Source organism: Lepisosteus platostomus, chromosome 6 (genome assembly GCF_059453375.1).
Source record: "Lepisosteus platostomus isolate fLepPlt1 chromosome 6, fLepPlt1.hap1, whole genome shotgun sequence".
NCBI classification, from domain to species: Eukaryota; Metazoa; Chordata; class Actinopteri; order Semionotiformes; family Lepisosteidae; genus Lepisosteus; species Lepisosteus platostomus.
In genome coordinates this window covers 1603842-1626083 of record NC_142616.1, presented here as the reverse complement: position 1 = coordinate 1626083, position 22242 = coordinate 1603842, and the positions used below count along the sequence as shown (strand labels likewise).

General features: G+C 57.9%; 1 protein-coding gene across 3 annotated transcripts in view; it reads right to left on the bottom strand.

The window, feature by feature from the left end:
- atxn2l (ataxin 2-like) overlaps positions 1–21439 on the bottom strand; it is a 58590-nt gene extending 37151 nt beyond the window's left edge. For all 3 annotated transcript variants that reach the window (XR_015939244.1, XR_015939245.1, XM_088633808.1), the window contains exons 1-10: positions 21161–21439; positions 17984–18023; positions 17844–17900; positions 17695–17766; positions 12053–12203; positions 9928–10049; positions 7904–7995; positions 6936–7133; positions 3796–4103; positions 1530–1616 (exon numbers count right to left, since the gene is read on the bottom strand). Coding sequence is in view for 1 of the 3 variants with exons in the window: in XM_088633808.1 (XP_088489934.1) it covers positions 1530–1616; positions 3796–4103; positions 6936–7133; positions 7904–7995; positions 9928–10049; positions 12053–12203; positions 17695–17766; positions 17844–17900; positions 17984–18023; positions 21161–21291 (1258 nt within the window). In the remaining 2 variants the exon portion in view is untranslated. The remainder of the gene's footprint in view (positions 1–1529; positions 1617–3795; positions 4104–6935; positions 7134–7903; positions 7996–9927; positions 10050–12052; positions 12204–17694; positions 17767–17843; positions 17901–17983; positions 18024–21160) is intronic.
- Between the last annotated feature and the right edge of the window lie 803 nt (positions 21440–22242).

Below are 22242 nucleotides of genomic sequence, written 5' to 3'. Positions count from 1 at the left end.
TGTCGCAGTACCTGCTGGTCAGACTGTCGGTGTTATAACAGTGTTATTAAGACACTGTTACAGTGCTGCTGTCGCAGTGCCTGCTGGTCAGACTGTCGGTGTTATAACAGTGTTATTAAGACACTGTTACAGTGCTCCTGTCACAGTACCTGCTGGTCAGACTGTCGGTGTTATAACAGTGTTATTAAGACACTGTTACAGTGCTGCTGTCGCAGTACCTGCTGGTCAGACTGTCGGTGTTATAACAGTGTTATTAAGACACTGTTACAGTGCTGCTGTCACAGTACCTGCTGGTCAGACTGTCAGTGTTATAACAGTGTTATTAAGACACCGTTACAGTGCTCCTGTCGCAGTACCTGCTGGTCAGACTGTCAGTGTTATAACAGTGTTATTAAGACACCGTTACAGTGCTGCTGTCGCAGTACCTGCTGGTCAGACTGTCGGTGTTATAACAGTGTTATTAAGACACCGTTACAGTGCTGCTGTCGCAGTACCTGCTGGTCAGACTGTCAGTGTTTTAACAGTGTTATTAAGGCACTGTTACAATGCTCCTGTCGCAGTACCTGCTGGTCAGACTGTCGGTGTTATAACAGTGTTATTAAGACACTGTTACAGTGCTGCTGTCGCAGTGCCTGCTGGTCAGACTGTCAGTGTTATAACAGTGTTATTAAGACACTGTTACAGTGCTGCTGTCGCAGTACCTGCTGGTCAGACTGTCGGTGTTATAACAGTGTTATTAAGACACTGTTACAGTGCTGCTGTCGCAGTACCTGCTGGTCAGACTGTCGGTGTTATAACAGTGTTATTAAGACACTGTTACAGTGCTGCTGTCACAGTACCTGCTGGTCAGACTGTCAGTGTTATAACAGTGTTATTAAGACACCGTTACAGTGCTGCTGTCGCAGTACCTGCTGGTCAGACTGTCAGTGTTTTAACAGTGTTATTAAGGCACTGTTACAATGCTCCTGTCGCAGTACCTGCTGGTCAGACTGTCGGTGTTATAACAGTGTTATTAAGACACTGTTACAGTGCTGCTGTCGCAGTGCCTGCTGGTCAGACTGTCAGTGTTATAACAGTGTTATTAAGACACTGTTACAGTGCTGCTGTCGCAGTACCTGCTGGTCAGACTGTCGGTGTTATAACAGTGTTATTAAGACACTGTTACAGTGCTGCTGTCGCAGTACCTGCTGGTCAGACTGTCGGTGTTATAACAGTGTTATTAAGACACCGTTACAGTGCTGCTGTCACAGTACCTGCTGGTCAGACTGTCAGTGTTATAACAGTGTTATTAAGACACCGTTACAGTGCTCCTGTCGCAGTACCTGCTGGTCAGACTGTCGGTGTTATAACAGTGTTATTAAGACACTGTTACAGTGCTGCTGTCGCAGTACCTGCTGGTAAGACTGTCGGTGTTATAACAGTGTTATTAAGACACTGTTACAGTGCTGCTGTCGCAGTACCTGCTGGTCAGACTGTCAGTGTTATAACAGTGTTATTAAGACACCGTTACAGTGCTGCTGTCGCAGTACCTGCTGGGCTGGAGTTTGTGTGTGGAGTCCGGACTGTCCTGGTGGGCTGGACGGGTCTCTGAGATTTTGGAGACATTCTGGACGACACTGATGGAACAAAATTAAATCAACACTGACTGCTGTCCGGCACTGACCGCTCCACAGACACTGTCCTGCACACTGTCCAGCACACTGCCCGCTCCACAGACACTGTCCAGCACACTGACCGCTCCACAGACACTGTCCAGCACACTGACCACACACTGACCGCTCCACAGACACTGTCCTGCACACTGACCGCTCCACAGACACTGTCCTGCACACTGACCACACACTGACCGCTCCACAGACACTGTCCAGCACACTGACCACACACTGCCTGCTCCACAGACACTGTCCTGCACACTGACCGCTCCACAGACACTGTCCTGCACACTGACCACACACTGACCGCTCCACAGACACTGTCCAGCACACTGACCACACACTGACCGCTCCACAGACACTGTCCAGCACACTGACCACACACTGACCGCTCCACAGACACTGTCCTGCACACTGACCACACACTGACCGCTCCACAGACACTGTCCTGCACACTGACCACACACTGACCGCTCCAGACACTGACCACACACTGCCCGCTCCACAGACACTGACCACACACTGACCACACACTGACCCTGTCCTGCACACTGACCACACACTGACCGCTCCACAGACACTGTCCAGCACACTGACCACACACTGACCGCTCCACAGACACTGTCCTGCACACTGACCACACACTGACCGCTCCACAGACACTGTCCAGCACACTGACCACACACTGACCGCTCCACAGACACTGACCTGCACACTGACCACACACTGACCGCTCCACAGACACTGTCCTGCACACTGACCGCTCCACAGACACTGTCCTGCACACTGACCACACACTGACCGCTCCACAGACACTGTCCTGCACACTGACCACACACTGCCCGCTCCACAGACACTGTCCTGCACACTGACCGCTCCACAGACACTGTCCTGCACACTGACCACACACTGACCCTGTCCTGCACACTGACCACACACTGACCGCTCCACAGACACTGTCCAGCACACTGACCACACACTGACCGCTCCACAGACACTGTCCTGCACACTGACCACACACTGACCGCTCCACAGACACTGTCCTGCACACTGACCACACACTGACCGCTCCACAGACACTGTCCTGCACACTGACCGCTCCACAGACACTGTCCAGCACACTGACCACACACTGACCGCTCCACAGACACTGTCCAGCACACTGACCACACACTGACCGCTCCACAGACACTGTCCTGCACACTGACCACACACTGACCGCTCCACAGACACTGACCACACACTGACCACACACTGACCGCTCCACAGACACTGTCCTGCACACTGACCACACACTGACCGCTCCACAGACACTGTCCTGCACACTGACCACACACTGACCGCTCCACAGACACTGTCCAGCACACTGACCACACACTGACCGCTCCACAGACACTGTCCTGCACACTGACCACACACTGACCGCTCCACAGACACTGTCCTGCACACTGACCGCTCCACAGACACTGTCCAGCACACTGACCACACACTGACCGCTCCACAGACACTGTCCTGCACACTGACCACACACTGACCGCTCCACAGACACTGTCCTGCACACTGACCACACACTGACCGCTCCACAGACACTGACCACACACTGACCACACACTGACCGCTCCACAGACACTGTCCTGCACACTGACCACACACTGACCGCTCCACAGACACTGTCCTGCACACTGACCACACACTGACCGCTCCACAGACACTGTCCAGCACACTGACCACACACTGACCGCTCCACAGACACTGTCCTGCACACTGACCACACACTGACCGCTCCACAGACACTGTCCTGCACACTGACCACACACTGACCGCTCCACAGACACTGACCACACACTGACCACACACTGACCGCTCCACAGACACTGTCCTGCACACTGACCACACACTGACCGCTCCAGAGACACTGTCCTGCACACTGACCACACACTGACCGCTCCACAGACACTGTCCTGCACACTGACCACACACTGACCCTGTCCTGCACACTGACCACACACTGCCCACACACTGACCCTGTCCTGCACACTGACCACACACTGACCGCTCCACAGACACTGTCCTGCACACTGACCACACACTGACCCTGTCCAGCACACTGACCACACACTGAGCGCTCTGCAGCGGGACTCACCTCCGTTGACCGCGCGCCCCGAGTCGGGGTGAGGGTGGGCGTGAGGAGGGGGGTGCGCGGGGGGCGCGCTGGCGAGGGGGGGGCTGGTGGGACGGGGGGCTGCGCCGGGGGGGTGAGAGCCGGCCCCCCTGGTGGACGGGGAGGAGCGGGGCGAGGAGGTCCGGGGGCTGCCAGACCCCCCGATCCTGCCAGGGAGAGGGGCGCCGCCCACCGGACCCCCCCTCTCCCCCCCGCCGGCCCGACTGGCAGCAGCACCAGAACCGGCCGGATCGCGGGTCCTCTGGGCCTGAGGGACATACCGGCCCTCCCTGAGAGAGACAGACAGGCAGGAGGGTGAGACAGAGACAGAGACAGAGACAGAGACAGAGACAGAGACAGAGAGAGAGACGGGCAGGAGGGTGAGACAGAGACAGAGACAGAGACAGAGACAGAGACAGAGACAGAGACAGAGACAGAGACGGGCAGGAGGGTGAGAGAGAGAGAGAGAGACGGGCAGGCAGGAGGGTGAGACAGAGAGACGGGCAGGAGGGTGAGACAGAGAGACGGGCAGGAGGGTGAGAGAGAGAGAGAGCTAGAGCACCACAACCCAGACTCAACCACATCACAGCACAGATCAAACAGCAATATCTCACACACTGGGACACACACACACAAACACAACATCAACTGGAATGCTACAGAACCTTAAACAGACAATACACACTAGCTGAATATTTGACCAAAATAAAAAATAACAAACAGAAACAGACCCTGACGAAGTACAGGCTCAGTGACCACAACCTGGCCATAGAAACTGGACACAGGCAGACCTGGCTGTCCAGAGAGGACAGGCTCAGTGACCACAGCCTGGACACACACACTGGACACAGGCAGACCTGGCTGTCCAGAGAGGACAGGCTCAGTGACCACAGCCTGGACACACACACTGGACACAGGCAGACCTGGCTGTCCAGAGAGGACAGGCTCAGTGACCACAGCCTGGACACACACAGACCTGGCTGTCCAGAGAGGACAGGCTGTGCTCCCACTGCCAGCAGGGAGAAATAGAGACAGAGGTGCACTTCCTACTGCACTGTGACAGATACTCTGGGATTAGAGAAACATTCTTCCCGAAATTCAGAAATCTAATCCCAGAGTTCCCACACCTGCCAGAATCACAACGGGTCCCAATCCTACTGGGAGAGGGAGGAGGGAACTCAGTTGATCTGGCAGCCCAGTATGTGATCTCCTGTCACAGCCTGAGGAACAGTGAGTCTGTCTCCCAATAATGCTCCAGCCGAATACAGTATATGTCAATATTTTATAATATGTCTTTGTTGTAAATGTCTGTAACATGTCTGTAGATTTTATTTTACTTCTATTTTTTGTTTTGTTCTATGTTGATTTTATTATTTTTATTTGCTTTGGCAACACTGATTGTACCTATCGGTCATGCTAATAAAGCACCTTGAATTGAATTGAATTGAATTGAATTGAGAGAGAGAGAGACCCCACAGAAACTCTGCACATGGAGATCTGTAGAATCATCCTCCGTGTGCAGAGAAAAACTCCTAACAACGGGTGCAGGGCCGAATTAGGCCAGTACCCACTATTGATAAACATACAGAAAAGAGTATTAAAGTATTGGCTACACCTAAAAAACAGTGACCAAAATTCCTACCACCACAAAGCCCTGCTGAGCCAAGAGCTGAGCCCAAAACAGAGCCCCCTGAGCCAGCTGGTCCTGAGGCTCACCGACCTGAGCCACACCAACACTAACCAGCCTCAGGACAGCACTGCTAGAGCACCACAACCCAGACTCAACCACATCACAGCACAGATCAAACAGCAATATCTCACACACTGGGACACACACACACAAACACAACATCAACTGGAATGCTACAGAACCTTAAACAGACAATACACACTAGCTGAATATTTGACCAAAATAAAAAATAACTAACAGAAACAGACCCTGACGAAGTACAGGCTCAGTGACCACAACCTGGCCATAGAAACTGGACACAGGCAGACCTGGCTGTCCAGAGAGGACAGGCTCAGTGACCACAGCCTGGACACACACACTGGACACAGGCAGACCTGGCTGTCCAGAGAGGACAGGCTCAGTGACCACAACCTGGCCATAGAAACTGGGCGACACAGGCAGACCTGGCTGCCCAGAGAGGACAGGCTCAGTGACCACAGCCTGGACACACACACTGGACACAGGCAGACCTGGCTGTCCAGAGAGGACAGGCTGTGCTCCCACTGCCAGCAGGGAGAAATAGAGACAGAGGTGCACTTCCTACTGCACTGTGACAGATACTCTGGGATTAGAGAAACATTCTTCCCGAAATTCAGAAATCTAATCCCAGAGTTCCCACACCTGCCAGAATCACAACGGGTCCCAATCGTACTGGGAGAGGGAGGAGGGAACTCAGTTGATCTGGCAGCCCAGTATGTGATCTCCTGTCACAGCCTGAGGAACAGTGAGTCCGTCTCCCAATAATGCTCCAGCCGCCTACAGTATGTCAATATTTTATAATATGTCTTTGTTGTAAATGTCTGTAACATGTCTGTAGATTTTATTTTACTTCTATTTTTTGTTTTGTTCCATGTTAATTTTATTATTTTCATTTGCTTTGGCAACACTGATTGTACCCATCGGTCATGCTAATAAAGCACCTTGAATTGAATTGAATTGAATTGAGAGGAGAGAGAGAGGAGAGAGAGAGAGAGGAGAGAGAGAGAGAGGAGAGAGAGAGGAGAGAGAGAGGGAGAGAGAGGGAGAGAGAGACGGGCAGGCAGGAGGGTGAGAGAGAGAGACGGGCAGGAGGGTGAGAGAGAGAGAGAGAGAGACGGGCAGGAGGGTGAGAGAGAGAGACAGGCAGGAGGGTGAGAGAGAGAGACAGGCAGGAGGGTGAGAGAGAGAGAGAGACGGGCAGGCAGGAGGGTGAGACAGAGAGACAGGCAGGAGGGTGAGAGAGAGAGAGAGACGGGCAGGCAGGAGGGTGAGACAGAGAGACGGGCAGGAGGGTGAGACAGAGAGACGGGCAGGAGGGTGAGAGAGAGAGAGAGAGAGAGAGAGACGGGCAGGAGGGTGAGAGAGAGAGAGAGAGAGAGAGACGGGCAGGAGGGTGAGAGAGAGACAGACAGACCTGCTGGAGCTGCTGAACCCAGGGCTGTCTCTGTCCCGGCTCACAGCGCCGTACTTGTCCTCCTCACTGCGGCCCTCGTCGTTCTCCAGAGACACGCGGCGCCGGTACTGCGGGCTGGACTCGATCTCACTGGCCAGGCGGGCCGCACGGGCCTCACGCTGACGGAACACCTCCGAGCTGCCCCGCTCCAGGGCCACCCTGAGAGAGACAGACAGGTCAGAGAGAGAGACGGAACAGCTCCGAGCTGCCCCGCTCCAGGGCCACCCTGAGAGAGACAGACAGGTCAGAGAGAGAGAGAGACGGAACAGCTCCGAGCTGCCCCGCTCCAGGGCCACCCTGAGAGAGACAGACAGGTCAGAGAGAGAGACGGAACAGCTCCGAGCTGCCCTGCTCCAGGGCCACCCTGAGAGAGACAGACAGGTCAGAGAGAGAGACAGGTCATTCACGTGTACATGGACAGACTGGAGTCGTAGGTCGACAGGAGAGACACAGACAGGTCAGAGAGAGAGACAGGTCACTCACGTGTACATGGACAGACTGGAGTCGTAGGTTGCCAGGAGAGACAGACAGGTCAGAGAGAGAGACAGGTCACTCACGTGTACATGGACAGACTGGAGTCGTAGGTCGACAGGAGAGACACAGACAGGTCAGAGAGAGAGACAGGCCACTCACGTGTACATGGACAGACTGGAGTCGTAGGTTGCCAGGAGAGACAGACAGGTCAGAGAGAGAGACAGGTCACTCACGTGTACATGGACAGACTGGAGTCGTAGGTTGACAGGAGAGACAGACAGGTCAGAGAGAGAGACAGGTCACTCACGTGTACATGGACAGACTGGAGTCGTAGGTTGACAGGAGAGACAGACAGGTCAGAGAGAGAGACAGGTCACTCACGTGTACATGGACAGACTGGAGTCGTAGGTTGACAGGAGAGACAGACAGGTCAGAGAGAGAGACAGGTCACTCACGTGTACATGGACAGACTGGAGTCGTAGGTTGACTTCACGCCATAATTTTCTTCATTAAACCGGAACATCTCGCTGGCGTCCCAACCGTTGGACTGAGAGAGAGATCCACAGGTCAGTGTCCAGTGTGGTCAGTCTCTCAGTGTCAGTGTGGTCAGTCTCTCAGTGTCAGTGTGTCCAGTGTGGTCAGTCTCTCTGTGTCAGTGTGTCCAGTGTGGTCAGTCTCTCAGTGTCAGTGTGTCAGTGTGGTCAGTCTCTCTGTGTCAGTGTGGTCAGTCTCTCTGTGTCAGTGTGTCCAGTGTGGTCAGTCTCTCAGTGTCAGTGTGGTCAGTCTCTCAGTGTCAGTGTGGTCAGTCTCTCAGTGTCAGTGTGTCCAGTGTGGTCAGTCTCTCTGTGTCAGTGTGGTCAGTCTCTCAGTGTCAGTGTGTCCAGTGTGGTCAGTCTCTCAGTGTCAGTGTGGTCAGTCTCTCTGTGTCAGTGTGTCCAGTGTGGTCAGTCTCTCAGTGTCAGTGTGGTCAGTCTCTCTGTGTCAGTGTGTCCAGTGTGGTCAGTCTCTCTGTGTCAGTGTGTCCAGTGTGGTCAGTCTCTCTGTGTCAATGTGTCAGTGTGGTCAGTCTCTCAGTGTCAGTGTGGTCAGTCTCTCAGTGTCAGTGTGTCCAGTGTGGTCAGTCTCTCTGTGTCAGTGTGTCCAGTGTGGTCAGTCTCTCTGTGTCAGTGTGGTCAGTCTCTCTGTGTCAGTGTGTCCAGTGTGGTCAGTCTCTCTGTGTCATTGTGGTCAGTGTCCAGTCTCTCAGTGTCAGTGTGGTCAGTCTCTCTGTGTCAGTGTGTCCAGTGTGGTCAGTCTCTCTGTGTCAGTGTGGTCAGTCTCTCTGTGTCAGTGTGTCCAGTGTGGTCAGTCTCTCTGTGTCAGTGTGGTCAGTGTCCAGTCTCTCAGTGTCAGTGTGGTCAGTCTCTCTGTGTCAGTGTGTCCAGTGTGGTCAGTCTCTCAGTGTCAGTGTGGTCAGTCTCTCTGTGTCAGTGTGGTCAGTGTCCAGTCTCTCAGTGTCAGTGTGGTCAGTCTCTCAGTGTCAGTGTGTCCAGTGTGGTCAGTCTCTCTGTGTCAGTGTGGTCAGTCTCTCAGTGTCGGTGTGTCCAGTGTGGTCAGTCTCTCTGTGTCAGTGTGGTCAGTCTCTCTGTGTCAGTGTGTCCAGTGTGGTCAGTCTCTCAGTGTCAGTGTGGTCAGTCTCTCTGTGTCAGTGTGGTCAGTGTCCAGTCTCTCAGTGTCAGTGTGGTCAGTCTCTCAGTGTCAGTGTGTCCAGTGTGGTCAGTCTCTCTGTGTCAGTGTGGTCAGTCTCTCAGTGTCGGTGTGTCCAGTGTGGTCAGTCTCTCAGTGTCAGTGTGGTCAGTCTCTCTGTGTCAGTGTGTCCAGTGTGGTCAGTCTCTCAGTGTCAGTGTGTCCAGTGTGGTCAGTCTCTCAGTGTCAGTGTGGTCAGTCTCTCAGTGTCAGTGTGTCCAGTGTGGTCAGTCTCTCTGTGTCAGTGTGGTCAGTCTCTCAGTGTCGGTGTGTCCAGTGTGGTCAGTCTCTCAGTGTCAGTGTGGTCAGTCTCTCTGTGTCAGTGTGTCAGTGTGGTCAGTCTCTCTGTGTCAGTGTGTCCAGTGTGGTCAGTCTCTCAGTGTCAGTGTGGTCAGTCTCTCTGTGTCAGTGTGTCAGTGTGGTCAGTCTCTCAGTGTCAGTGTGTCCAGTGTGGTCAGTCTCTCAGTGTCAGTGTGGTCAGTCTCTCTGTGTCAGTGTGTCCAGTGTGGTCAGTCTCTCAGTGTCAGTGTGGTCAGTCTCTCTGTGTCAGTGTGTCAGTGTGGTCAGTCTCTCTGTGTCAGTGTGTCCAGTGTGGTCAGTCTCTCAGTGTCAGTGTGTCCAGTCTCTCTGTGTCAGTGTGTCCAGTGTGGTCAGTCTCTCTGTGTCAGTGTGGTCAGTCTCTCTGTGTCAGTGTGTCCAGTGTGGTCAGTCTCTCTGTGTCGGTGTGTCCAGTGTGGTCAGTGTCCAGCCTCACCGTGTCACTGTCCAGCTCGCAGGTCTCCCCGTTGCTGTCTGTGTCCTCCCAGCGCTGTAGGATCTTCTCCCTGTGCTCCCCGTTCAGCCTCGCAGGGCCGATGGCCGAGTCTGTGAAGGAGTCTGGAACAGGGGCTCGTCACAACACTGCGCCCCAGAATCCCCCTGCACCCCCACACACACACACACACACCTCCCAGCACACCCCCACACACACACACACCTCCCAGCACACCCCCACACACACACACACACCTCCCAGCACACCCCCACACACACACACCTCCCAGCACACCCCCACCCACACACACACACACACCTCCCAGCACCCCCACCCACACACACACACACACACCTCCCAGCACCCCCACCCACACACACACACCTCCCAGCACACCCCCACACACACACACCTCCCAGCACACCCCCCCACACACACACCTCCCAGCACACCCCCACACACCCCCACACACACCTCCCAGCACACCCCCATACACACACCTCCCAGCACACCCCCACACACCCACACACCTCCCAGCACACCCCCACACACCCCCACACACACCTCCCAGCACACCCCCACACACACCTCCCAGCACACCCCCACACACACCTCCCAGCACACCCCCACACACACCTCCCAGCACACCCCCACACACACACACCTCCCAGCACCCCCACACACACACACACACCTCCCAGCACCCCCACACACACACACACACCTCCCAGCACCCCCCACACACACACACACACCTCCCAGCACCCCCCCACACACACACACACCTCCCAGCACCCCCACACACACACACACCTCCCAGCACCCCCACACACACACACACCTCCCAGCACACCCCCCCACACACACACACCTCCCAGCACCCCCCCACACACACACACACCTCCCAGCACACCCCCACCCACACACACACACCTCCCAGCACCCCCCCCCACACACACACACACACCTCCCAGCACACCCCCACACACACACCCCCACACACACACACACCTCCCAGCACCCCCACACACACACACACCTCCCAGCACCCCCACCCACACACACACACCTCCCAGCACACCCCCACACACACACACCTCCCAGCACACCCCCACACACACACACCTCCCAGCACACCCCCACACACACACACCTCCCAGCACACCCCCACACACCCCCACACACACCTCCCAGCACACCCCCACACACACCTCCCAGCACACCCCCACACACACACACACCTCCCAGCACACCCCCACACACCCCCACACACACCTCCCAGCACACCCCCACACACCCCCACACACACCTCCCAGCACACCCCCACACACCCCCACACACACCTCCCAGCACACCCCCACACACCCCCACACACACCTCCCAGCACACCCCCACACACACCTCCCAGCACACCCCCACACACACACACCTCCCAGCACCCCCACACACACACACACACCTCCCAGCACCCCCCCACACACACACACCTCCCAGCACCCCCACACACACACACCTCCCAGCACCCCCACACACACACACACACACCTCCCAGCACCCCCACACACACACACACCTCCCAGCACACCCCCCCACACACACACACCTCCCAGCACCCCCCCACACACACACACACCTCCCAGCACCCCCCCACACACACACACACCTCCCAGCACCCCCACACACACACACACACCTCCCAGCACCCCCACACACCTCCCAGCACCCCCACACACACACACACACACCTCCCAGCACCCCCACACACACACACACACCTCCCAGCACACCCCCACACACACACACACCTCCCAGCACACCCCCCCCCCACACACACACACACCTCCCAGCACACCCCCCCCCACACACACACACACCTCCCAGCACACCCCCACACACACACCCCCACACACACACACACACCTCCCAGCACACCCCCACACACACACACACCTCCCAGCACACCCCCACACCTCCCAGCACACCCCCACACACACACACACACACCTCCCAGCACACCCCCACACACACACACCTCCCAGCACACCCCCACACACACCTCCCAGCACACCCTACACCCCAATTCCAAACACCACCAGAACCCCTGAACCCCGTCACCCCCACACACCCCGAGTGGCGAAGCTGAGGTCGACGTCCCGGCAGGTCATGGTGACGAGGTCCGCGGGGCGGAAGATCATGGTGTCCACGATGTCCTCCCTCCGGGGAGACTGACCGCTGTCCGCACAGGGCTGGTGCACAGCGTCCACAGCCAGCTCACACTGAGAGACACACGGACAGCTCACACCGAGAGACACACGGACAGCTCACACCGAGAGACACACGGACAGCTCACACCGAGAGACACACGGACAGCTCACACCGAGAGACACACGGACAGCTCACACTGACACACTACTGGTGCACAGCGTCCACAGCCAGCTCACACCGAGAGACACACGGACAGCTCACACCGAGAGACACACGGACAGCTCACACCGAGAGACACACGGACAGCTCACACCGAGAGACACACGGACAGCTCATACTGACACTGCTGGTGCACAGCGTCTACAGCCAGCTCACACCGAGAGACACACGGACAGCTCACACTGACACACCGCTGGTCCACAGCGTCTACAGCCAGCTCACACCGAGAGACACACGGACAGCTCACACCGAGAGACACACGGACAGCTCACACCGAGAGACACACGGACAGCTCACACTGACACTGCTGGTGCACAGCGTCTACAGCCAGCTCACACTGAGAGACACACGGACAGCTCACACCGAGAGACACACGGACAGCTCACACCGAGAGACACACGGACAGCTCACACCGAGAGACACACGGACAGCTCACACTGAGAGACACACGGACAGCTCACACTGACACTGCTGGTGCACAGCGTCTACAGCCAGCTCACACCGAGAGACACACGGACAGCTCACACCGAGAGACACACGGACAGCTCACACCGAGAGACACACGGACAGCTCACACCGAGAGACACACGGACAGCTCACACCGAGAGACACACAGACAGCTCACACCGAGAGACACACGGACAGCTCACACCGAGAGACACACGGACAGCTCACACCGAGAGACACACGGACAGCTCACACTGACACTGCTGGTGCACAGCGTCTACAGCCAGCTCACACTGAGAGACACACGGACAGCTCACACCGAGAGACACACGGACAGCTCACACCGAGAGACACACGGACAGCTCACACTGACACTGCTGGTGCACAGCGTCTACAGCCAGCTCACACCGAGAGACACACGGACAGCTCACACCGAGAGACACACGGACAGCTCACACCGAGAGACACACGGACAGCTCACACCGAGAGACACAGGGACAGCTCACACCGAGAGACACACGGACAGCTCACACTGACACTGCTGGTGCACAGCGTCTACAGCCAGCTCACACCGAGAGACACACGGACAGCTCACACCGAGAGACACACGGACAGCTCACACCGAGAGACACACGGCCAGCTCACACTGACACTGCTGGTGCACAGCGTCTACAGCCAGCTCACACTGAGAGACACACGGACAGCTCACACTGACACTGCTGGTGCACAGCGTCTACAGCCAGCTCACACCGAGAGACACACGGACAGCTCACACCGAGAGACACACGGACAGCTCACACCGAGAGACACACGGCCAGCTCACACTGACACTGCTGGTGCACAGCGTCTACAGCCAGCTCACACCGAGAGACACACGGACAGCTCACACCGAGAGACACAGGGACAGCTCACACCGAGAGACACACGGACAGCTCACACCGAGAGACACACGGACAGCTCACACTGACACTGCTGGTGCACAGCGTCTACAGCCAGCTCACACCGAGAGACACACGGACAGCTCACACTGAGAGACACACGGACAGCTCACACCGAGAGACACACGGACAGCTCACACCGAGAGACACACGGACAGCTCACACTGACACACTACTGGTGCACAGCGTCCACAGCCAGCTCACACCGAGAGACACACGGACAGCTCACACCGAGAGACACACGGACAGCTCACACCGAGAGACACACGGACAGCTCACACTGACACTGCTGGTGCACAGCGTCTACAGCCAGCTCACACAGAGAGACACACGGACAGCTCACACCGAGAGACACACGGACAGCTCACACCGAGAGACACACGGCCAGCTCACACCGAGAGACACACGGCCAGCTCACACTGACACTGCTGGTGCACAGCGTCTACAGCCAGCTCACACCGAGAGACACACGGACAGCTCACACCGAGAGACACACGGACAGCTCACACCGAGAGACACACGGACAGCTCACACTGACACACTACTGGTGCACAGCGTCCACAGCCAGCTCACACCGAGAGACACACGGACAGCTCACACTGACACACTACTGGTGCACAGCGTCCACAGCCAGCTCACACCGAGAGACACACGGACAGCTCACACCGAGAGACACACGGACAGCTCACACCGAGAGACACACGGACAGCTCACACCGAGAGACACATGGACAGCTCACACCGAGAGACACACGGACAGCTCACACCGAGAGACACACGGACAGCTCACACCGAGAGACACACGGACAGCTCACACTGACACACTACTGGTGCACAGCGTCCACAGCCAGCTCACACCGAGAGACACACGGACAGCTCACACCGACACACTACTGGTGCACAGCGTCCACAGCCAGCTCACACAGAGAGACACACGGACAGCTCACACCGAGAGACACACGGACAGCTCACACCGAGAGACACACGGACAGCTCACACCGAGAGACACACGGCCAGCTCACACCGAGAGACACACGGACAGCTCACACCGAGAGACACACGGACAGCTCACACTGACACTGCTGGTGCACAGCGTCTACAGCCAGCTCACACCGAGAGACACACGGACAGCTCACACCGAGAGACACACGGACAGCTCACACCGAGAGACACACGGACAGCTCACACTGACACACTACTGGTGCACAGCGTCCACAGCCAGCTCACACCGAGAGACACACGGACAGCTCACACCGAGAGACACACGGACAGCTCACACCGAGAGACACACGGACAGCTCACACTGACACTGCTGGTGCACAGCGTCCACAGCCAGCTCACACCGAGAGACACACGGACAGCTCACACCGAGAGACACACGGACAGCTCACACCGAGAGACACACGGACAGCTCACACCGAGAGACACACGGACAGCTCACACTGACACTGCTGGTGCACAGCGTCCACAGCCAGCTCACACCGAGAGACACACGGACAGCTCACACCGAGAGACACACGGACAGCTCACACCGACACTGCTGGTGCACAGCGTCCACAGCCAGCTCACACCGAGAGACACACGGACAGCTCACACTGAGAGACACACAGCTCACACTGAGAGACACACGGACAGCTCACACTGAGAGACACACAGCTCACACTGAGAGACACACGGAAAGCTCACACTGAGAGACACACGGAAAGCTCACACTGAGAGACACACGGAAAGCTCACACTGACACACCGCTGGTCCACAGCGTCTACAGCCAGCTCACACAGAGAGACACACGGACAGCTCACACCGAGAGACACACGGACAGCTCACACCGAGAGACACACGGACAGCTCACACCGAGAGACACACGGACACCTCACACTGACACACCGCTGGTCCACAGCGTCTACAGCCAGCTCACACCGAGAGACACACGGACAGCTCACACCGAGAGACACACGGACAGCTCACACCGAGAGACACACGGACAGCTCACACTGACACACCGCTGGTCCACAGCGTCCACAGCCAGCTCACACCGAGAGACACACAGACAGCTCACACTGACACACCGCTGGTCCACAGCGTCCACAGCCAGCTCACACCGAGAGACACACGGACAGCTCACACCGAGAGACACACGGACAGCTCACACCGAGAGACACACGGACAGCTCATACTGACACTGCTGGTGCACAGCGTCTACAGCCAGCTCACACTGAGAGACACACGGACAGCTCACACCGAGAGACACACGGACAGCTCACACCGAGAGACACACGGACAGCTCACACCGAGAGACACACGGACAGCTCACACCGAGAGACACACGGACAGCTCACACCGAGAGACACACAGACAGCTCACACCGAGAGACACACGGACAGCTCACACCGAGAGACACACAGACAGCTCACACCGAGAGACACACGGACAGCTCACACTGACACTGCTGGTGCACAGCGTCTACAGCCAGCTCACACCGAGAGACACACGGACAGCTCACACCGAGAGACACACGGACAGCTCACACCGAGAGACACAGGGACAGCTCACACCGAGAGACACACGGACAGCTCACACTGACACTGCTGGTGCACAGCGTCTACAGCCAGCTCACACCGAGAGACACACGGACAGCTCACACCGAGAGACACACGGACAGCTCACACCGAGAGACACACGGACAGCTCACACCGAGAGACACAGGGACAGCTCACACCGAGAGACACACGGACAGCTCACACTGACACACTGCTGGTGCACAGTGTCTACAGCCAGCTCACACCGAGAGACACACGGACACCTCACACCGAGAGACACACGGACAGCTCACACCGAGAGACACACGGACAGCTCACACCGAGAGACACACGGACAGCTCACACCGAGAGACACACGGACAGCTCACACCGAGAGACACACGGACAGCTCACACTGACACACCGCTGGTCCACAGCGTCTACAGCCAGCTCACACCGAGAGACACACGGACAGCTCACACCGAGAGACACAGGGACAGCTCACACCGAGAGACACAGGGACAGCTCACACCGAGAGACACAGGGACAGCTCACACCGAGAGACACCAGGACAGCTCACACCGAGAAACACACGGCCAGCTCACACCGAGAGACACACGGCCAGCTCACACCGAGAGACACACGGACAGCTCACACCGAGAGACACACGGACAGCTCACACCGAGAGACACACGGACAGCTCACACCGAGAGACACACGGACAGCTCACACCGAGAGACACACGGACAGCTCACACCGAGAGACACACGGACAGCTCACACCGAGAGACACACGGACAGCTCACACCGAGAGACACACGGACAGCTCACACTGACACACTACTGGTGCACAGCGTCTACAGCCAGCTCACACAGAGAGACACACGGACAGCTCACACCGAGAGACACACGGACAGCTCACACCGAGAGACACACGGACAGCTCACACCGAGAGACACACGGACAGCTCACACCGAGAGACACACGGACAGCTCACACTGACACACTACTGGTGCACAGCGTCTACAGCCAGCTCACACAGAGAGACACACGGACAGCTCACACCGAGAGACACACGGACAGCTCACACCGAGAGACACACGGACAGCTCACACCGAGAGACACACGGACAGCTCACACCGAGAGACACACGGACAGCTCACACTGACACACTACTGGTGCACAGCGTCTACAGCCAGCTCACACCGAGAGACACACGGACAGCTCACACCGAGAGACACACGGACAGCTCACACCGAGAGACACACGGACAGCTCACACCGAGAGACACACGGACAGCTCACACCGAGAGACACACGGACAGCTCACACCGAGAGACACACGGACAGCTCACACCGAGAGACACACGGACAGCTCACACCGAGAGACACACGGACAGCTCACACGAGAGACACACGGACAGACAGGTCGAGATGCTCACCTGTGAGCTCAGCGTCTTGAAGATGCCCTCGTACACACTGCCACTACGCACTCGGACGTCACAGGTGGAGCCCTGGGGGGGGACAGAGGGCGGGGCGTGAGCGGGGGGCTGGGGGCGGCCCCCCCGCCAGCGGGCGCGCGGAGACTTACCACCACGGCGGTCAGGAAGTGCAGCATGCGGGCGTTGTTGTAGACGCCATCGAACACCTGGGGGAGGGAAGGAGACAGCGTGAGTCTCACCGCCCGCGGCTCACCTGCGCGGGCGACAGACAGGGGCGCCGCGGACTCACCGGAGAGGAGGACTGCGGGACCTTCGCCGAGCCACGGCTCCTGAGAGAGAGACAGGCAGAGAGAGAGACGGGCGTTAATGTCACCGAGCCACGGCTCCCGAGAGAGAGAGACAGGCAGAGAGAGAGACGGGCGTTAATGTCACCGAGCCACGGCTCCCGAGAGAGAGAGAGACAGGCAGAGAGAGAGAGACGGGCGTTAATGTCACCGAGCCACGGCTCCCGAGAGAGAGAGAGACAGGCAGAGAGAGAGACGGGCGTTAATGTCACCGAGCCACGGCTCCCGAGAGAGAGAGACAGGCAGAGAGAGAGAGACGGGCGTTAATGTCACCGAGCCACGGCTCCCGAGAGAGAGAGAGACAGGCAGAGAGAGAGAGAGGGGCGTTAATGTCACCGAGCCACGGCTCCCGAGAGAGAGAGACAGGCAGAGAGAGAGAGACGGGCGTTAATGTCACCGAGCCACGGCTCCCGAGAGAGAGAGAGACAGGCAGAGAGAGAGACGGGCGTTAATGTCACCGAGCCACGGCTCCCGAGAGAGAGAGACACAGGCAGAGAGAGAGACGGGCGTTAATGTCACCGAGCCACGGCTCCCGAGAGAGAGAGACAGGCAGAGAGAGAGAGAGGGGCGTTAATGTCACCGAGCCACGGCTCCTGAGAGAGAGAGACAGGCAGAGAGAGAGAGACGGGCGTTAATGTCACCGAGCCACGGCTCCCGAGAGAGAGAGACAGGCAGAGAGAGAGACGGGCGTTAATGTCACCGAGCCACGGCTCCCGAGAGAGAGAGACAGGCAGAGAGAGAGAGACGGGCGTTAATGTCACCGAGCCACGGCTCCCGAGAGAGAGAGACAGACGGGCAGAGAGAGAGAGACGGGCGTTAATGTCACCGAGCCACGGCTCCCGAGAGAGAGAGACAGGCAGAGAGAGAGACGGGCGTTAATGTCACCGAGCCACGGAGTCAGAGGGAGGTGTGTGTGTGTGTGTGTGTTAGGAGTCAGAGGGAGGTGTGTGTGTGTGTGTTAGGAGTCAGAGGGAGGTGTGTGTGTGTGTGTGTGTGTTAGGAGTCAGAGGGAGGTGTGTGTGTGTGTGTTAGGAGTCAGAGGGAGGTGTGTGTTAGGAGTCAGAGGGAGGTGTGTGTTAGGAGTCAGAGGGAGGTGTGTGTTAGGAGTCAGAGGGAGGTGTGTGTGTGTGTGTTAGGAGTCAGAGGGAGGTGTGTGTGTGTGTGTGTTAGGAGTCAGAGGGAGGTGTGTGTGTGTGTGTGTTAGGAGTCAGAGGGAGGTGTGTGTGTGTGTGTGTTAGGAGTCAGAGGGAGGTGTGTGTGTGTGTGTGTTAGGAGTCAGAGGGAGGTGTGTGTGTGTGTGTGTTAGGAGTCAGAGGGAGGTGTGTGTGTGTTAGGAGTCAGAGGGAGGTGTGTGTGTGTTAGGAGTCAGAGGGAGGTGTGTGTGTGTTAGGAGTCAGAGGGAGGTGTGTGTGTGTTAGGAGTCAGAGGGAGGTGTGTGTGTGTGTGTGTTAGGAGTCAGAGGGAGGTGTGTGTGTGTGTGTGTTAGGAGTCAGAGGGAGGTGTGTGTGTGTGTGTGTTAGGAGTCAGAGGGAGGTGTGTGTGTGTGTGTTAGGAGTCAGAGGGAGGTGTGTGTGTGTGTGTTAGGAGTCAGAGGGAGGTGTGTGTGTGTGTTAGGAGTCAGAGGGAGGTGTGTGTGTGTGTTAGGAGTCAGAGGGAGGTGTGTGTGTGTGTGTGTTAGGAGTCAGAGGGAGGTGTGTGTGTGTGTGTGTTAGGAGTCAGAGGGAGGTGTGTGTGTGTTAGGAGTCAGAGGGAGGTGTGTGTGTGTGTGTTAGGAGTCAGAGGGAGGTGTGTGTGTGTGTGTTAGGAGTCAGAGGGAGGTGTGTGTGTGTGTGTGTTAGGAGTCAGAGGGAGGTGTGTGTGTGTGTGTTAGGAGTCAGAGGGAGGTGTGTGTGTGTGTGTGTGTTAGGAGTCAGAGGGAGGTGTGTGTGTGTGTGTTAGGAGTCAGAGGGAGGTGTGTGTGTGTGTGTGTTAGGAGTCAGAGGGAGGTGTGTGTGTGTGTGTGTTAGGAGTCAGAGGGAGGTGTGTGTGTGTGTGTGTTAGGAGTCAGAGGGAGGTGTGTGTGTGTGTGTGTTAGGAGTCAGAGGGAGGTGTGTGTGTGTGTGTGTTAGGAGTCAGAGGGAGGTGTGTGTGTGTGTTAGGAGTCAGAGGGAGGTGTGTGTGTGTGTGTTAGGAGTCAGAGGGAGGTGTGTGTGTGTGTGTTAGGAGTCAGAGGGAGGTGTGTGTGTGTGTGTGTTAGGAGTCAGAGGGAGGTGTGTGTGTGTGTTAGGAGTCAGAGGGAGGTGTGTGTGTTAGGAGTCAGAGGGAGGTGTGTGTGTGTGTGTGTTAGGAGTCAGAGGGAGGTGTGTGTGTGTGTGTGTGTTAGGAGTCAGAGGGAGGTGTGTGTGTGTGTTAGGAGTCAGAGGGAGGTGTGTGTGTGTGTTAGGAGTCAGAGGGAGGTGTGTGTGTGTGTGTGTTAGGAGTCAGAGGGAGGTGTGTGTGTGTGTGTGTGTGTTAGGAGTCAGAGGGAGGTGTGTGTGTGTGTGTGTTAGGAGTCAGAGGGAGGTGTGTGTGTGTGTGTTAGGAGTCAGAGGGAGGTGTGTGTGTGTGTGTGTTAGGAGTCAGAGGGAGGTGTGTGTGTGTGTTATAGGTTATCAGAAAGACTCCGTGATGCCGTATCGCCTCCTCGTCGGTCTCAGTACATCAGCGGAGCGACTGGACCGGCCGGACCCAGTCACCTGGCTGCCTCTCCGCCGGCCCGGTGCTGTTCGCCCTGAAAGCCCAGCGGCCCACCCCACCAGCTCCCGGTTCCGAAAACAAAGCAAGCACCTCCCACTGCGACACCCTGAGTGGACACGCCGCCCGTCAATCACAAGAGCCCGCTCGCCCTCATTGGATGCCTTCCCCTTCAGTCCGCCGGCGCGAGGTAGCCATGGGGGCTCGCCGATTGGCTCACAAGCCGCGTCGATCTAAGCGGCCGCACCGGATTGGCCTGGCTGTATCAGCTGTCGGGCGCGCAGAGACTCCCATTGGTGGAGCAACAGATTTGTCCCGCCCCCGCGTCTACCCCCGGCTTTGACCGGTAGGCCTAGCTGGGAATCGAGACCTCGGACTTTCCTGAGCGCTGCCGGCCGGCCCCTACTCACCTTCCCGCGGCTGCTCTGCTCATGCTGCTCCCGGAGGAAGAGGAGGAGGGGGCGGAGGAAGGCAAGCCGGCGGAGGTTCCGTTGGCCGCTTTCCGGCCGCCAGAGCCGGGCTGCGGCTGCTGCTTGAGCATGGGGCGAGGAGGAGGAGGAGGGCGGGTAGCGGCGGCGGCGGCGGGACGCTCTCTCCCTCTCAGCCCGACCGAGCTGCTGCAGGAGGCCCGCCGAGGAGATCCCGGGCCGGACAGGGCCGGTCTGGGCCGGGCCAGGCGGGCTGGACAGCTCCGGGCAGCGGGGCGGGCAGCGGACTCCGGCGGCGGACTCGACTCCGCTCTCCTGCCGGGCTGCGGGCTGCTCAGTTGCCGGGCTCGCAGGCTGTCCGGGGTCCGTGTGCGGTGCGGCTCGGCTCGGCTCGGCTCGGCTGCTGCTGCTGCTGCTCCACGGGCTCGGCTCGAGCTGCTCTCCGTCTCGCTCTCTGCGTGTGCGCGTGCTGCCGGGCCGCGCGACACTCAGGCGGAAGGAGGAGGGGCGGAGTGGGAGGGTGTGCGCGTGTGCCGCCGTCTCGCGCATGTGCGTTTGCGTGTGGGTGTGGGAAGAGGAGGGAGAACTGGGCACTGACTGGACACTGGACGCTGACTGGACTGGGCACTGAGTGGACACTGGACACTGACTGGACACCACTGGACGGACTGATTAACAGCCAGATCACTCTGCAACTCCCAGCTCCCAGCCCACTGGAGCCCAGCAGGGGGCGCCCTCACCCAGCTCCCAGCCCACTGGAGCCCAGCAGGGGGCGCTGTCCCCCAGCTCTCAGCCCACTGGAGCCCAGCAGGGGGCGCCGTCTCCCAGCTCACAGCCCACTGGAGCCCAGCAGGGGGCGCTGTCCCCCAGCTCACAGCCCACTGGAGCCCAGTAGGGGGCGCCTGGCCAGTACCTGGAGGGGAGACTCCTGGGAGAGGTGTGAGTGGGGCCAGCAGGGGGCGCTCTCACCCTGCGCTCTGATGCCCCAGTCCAGTGATGGTGAGCTATAAAAGAGTAGGGCTGGACACTGACGGGGACACTGGACTGTAAGTCCAGTTCCTCAT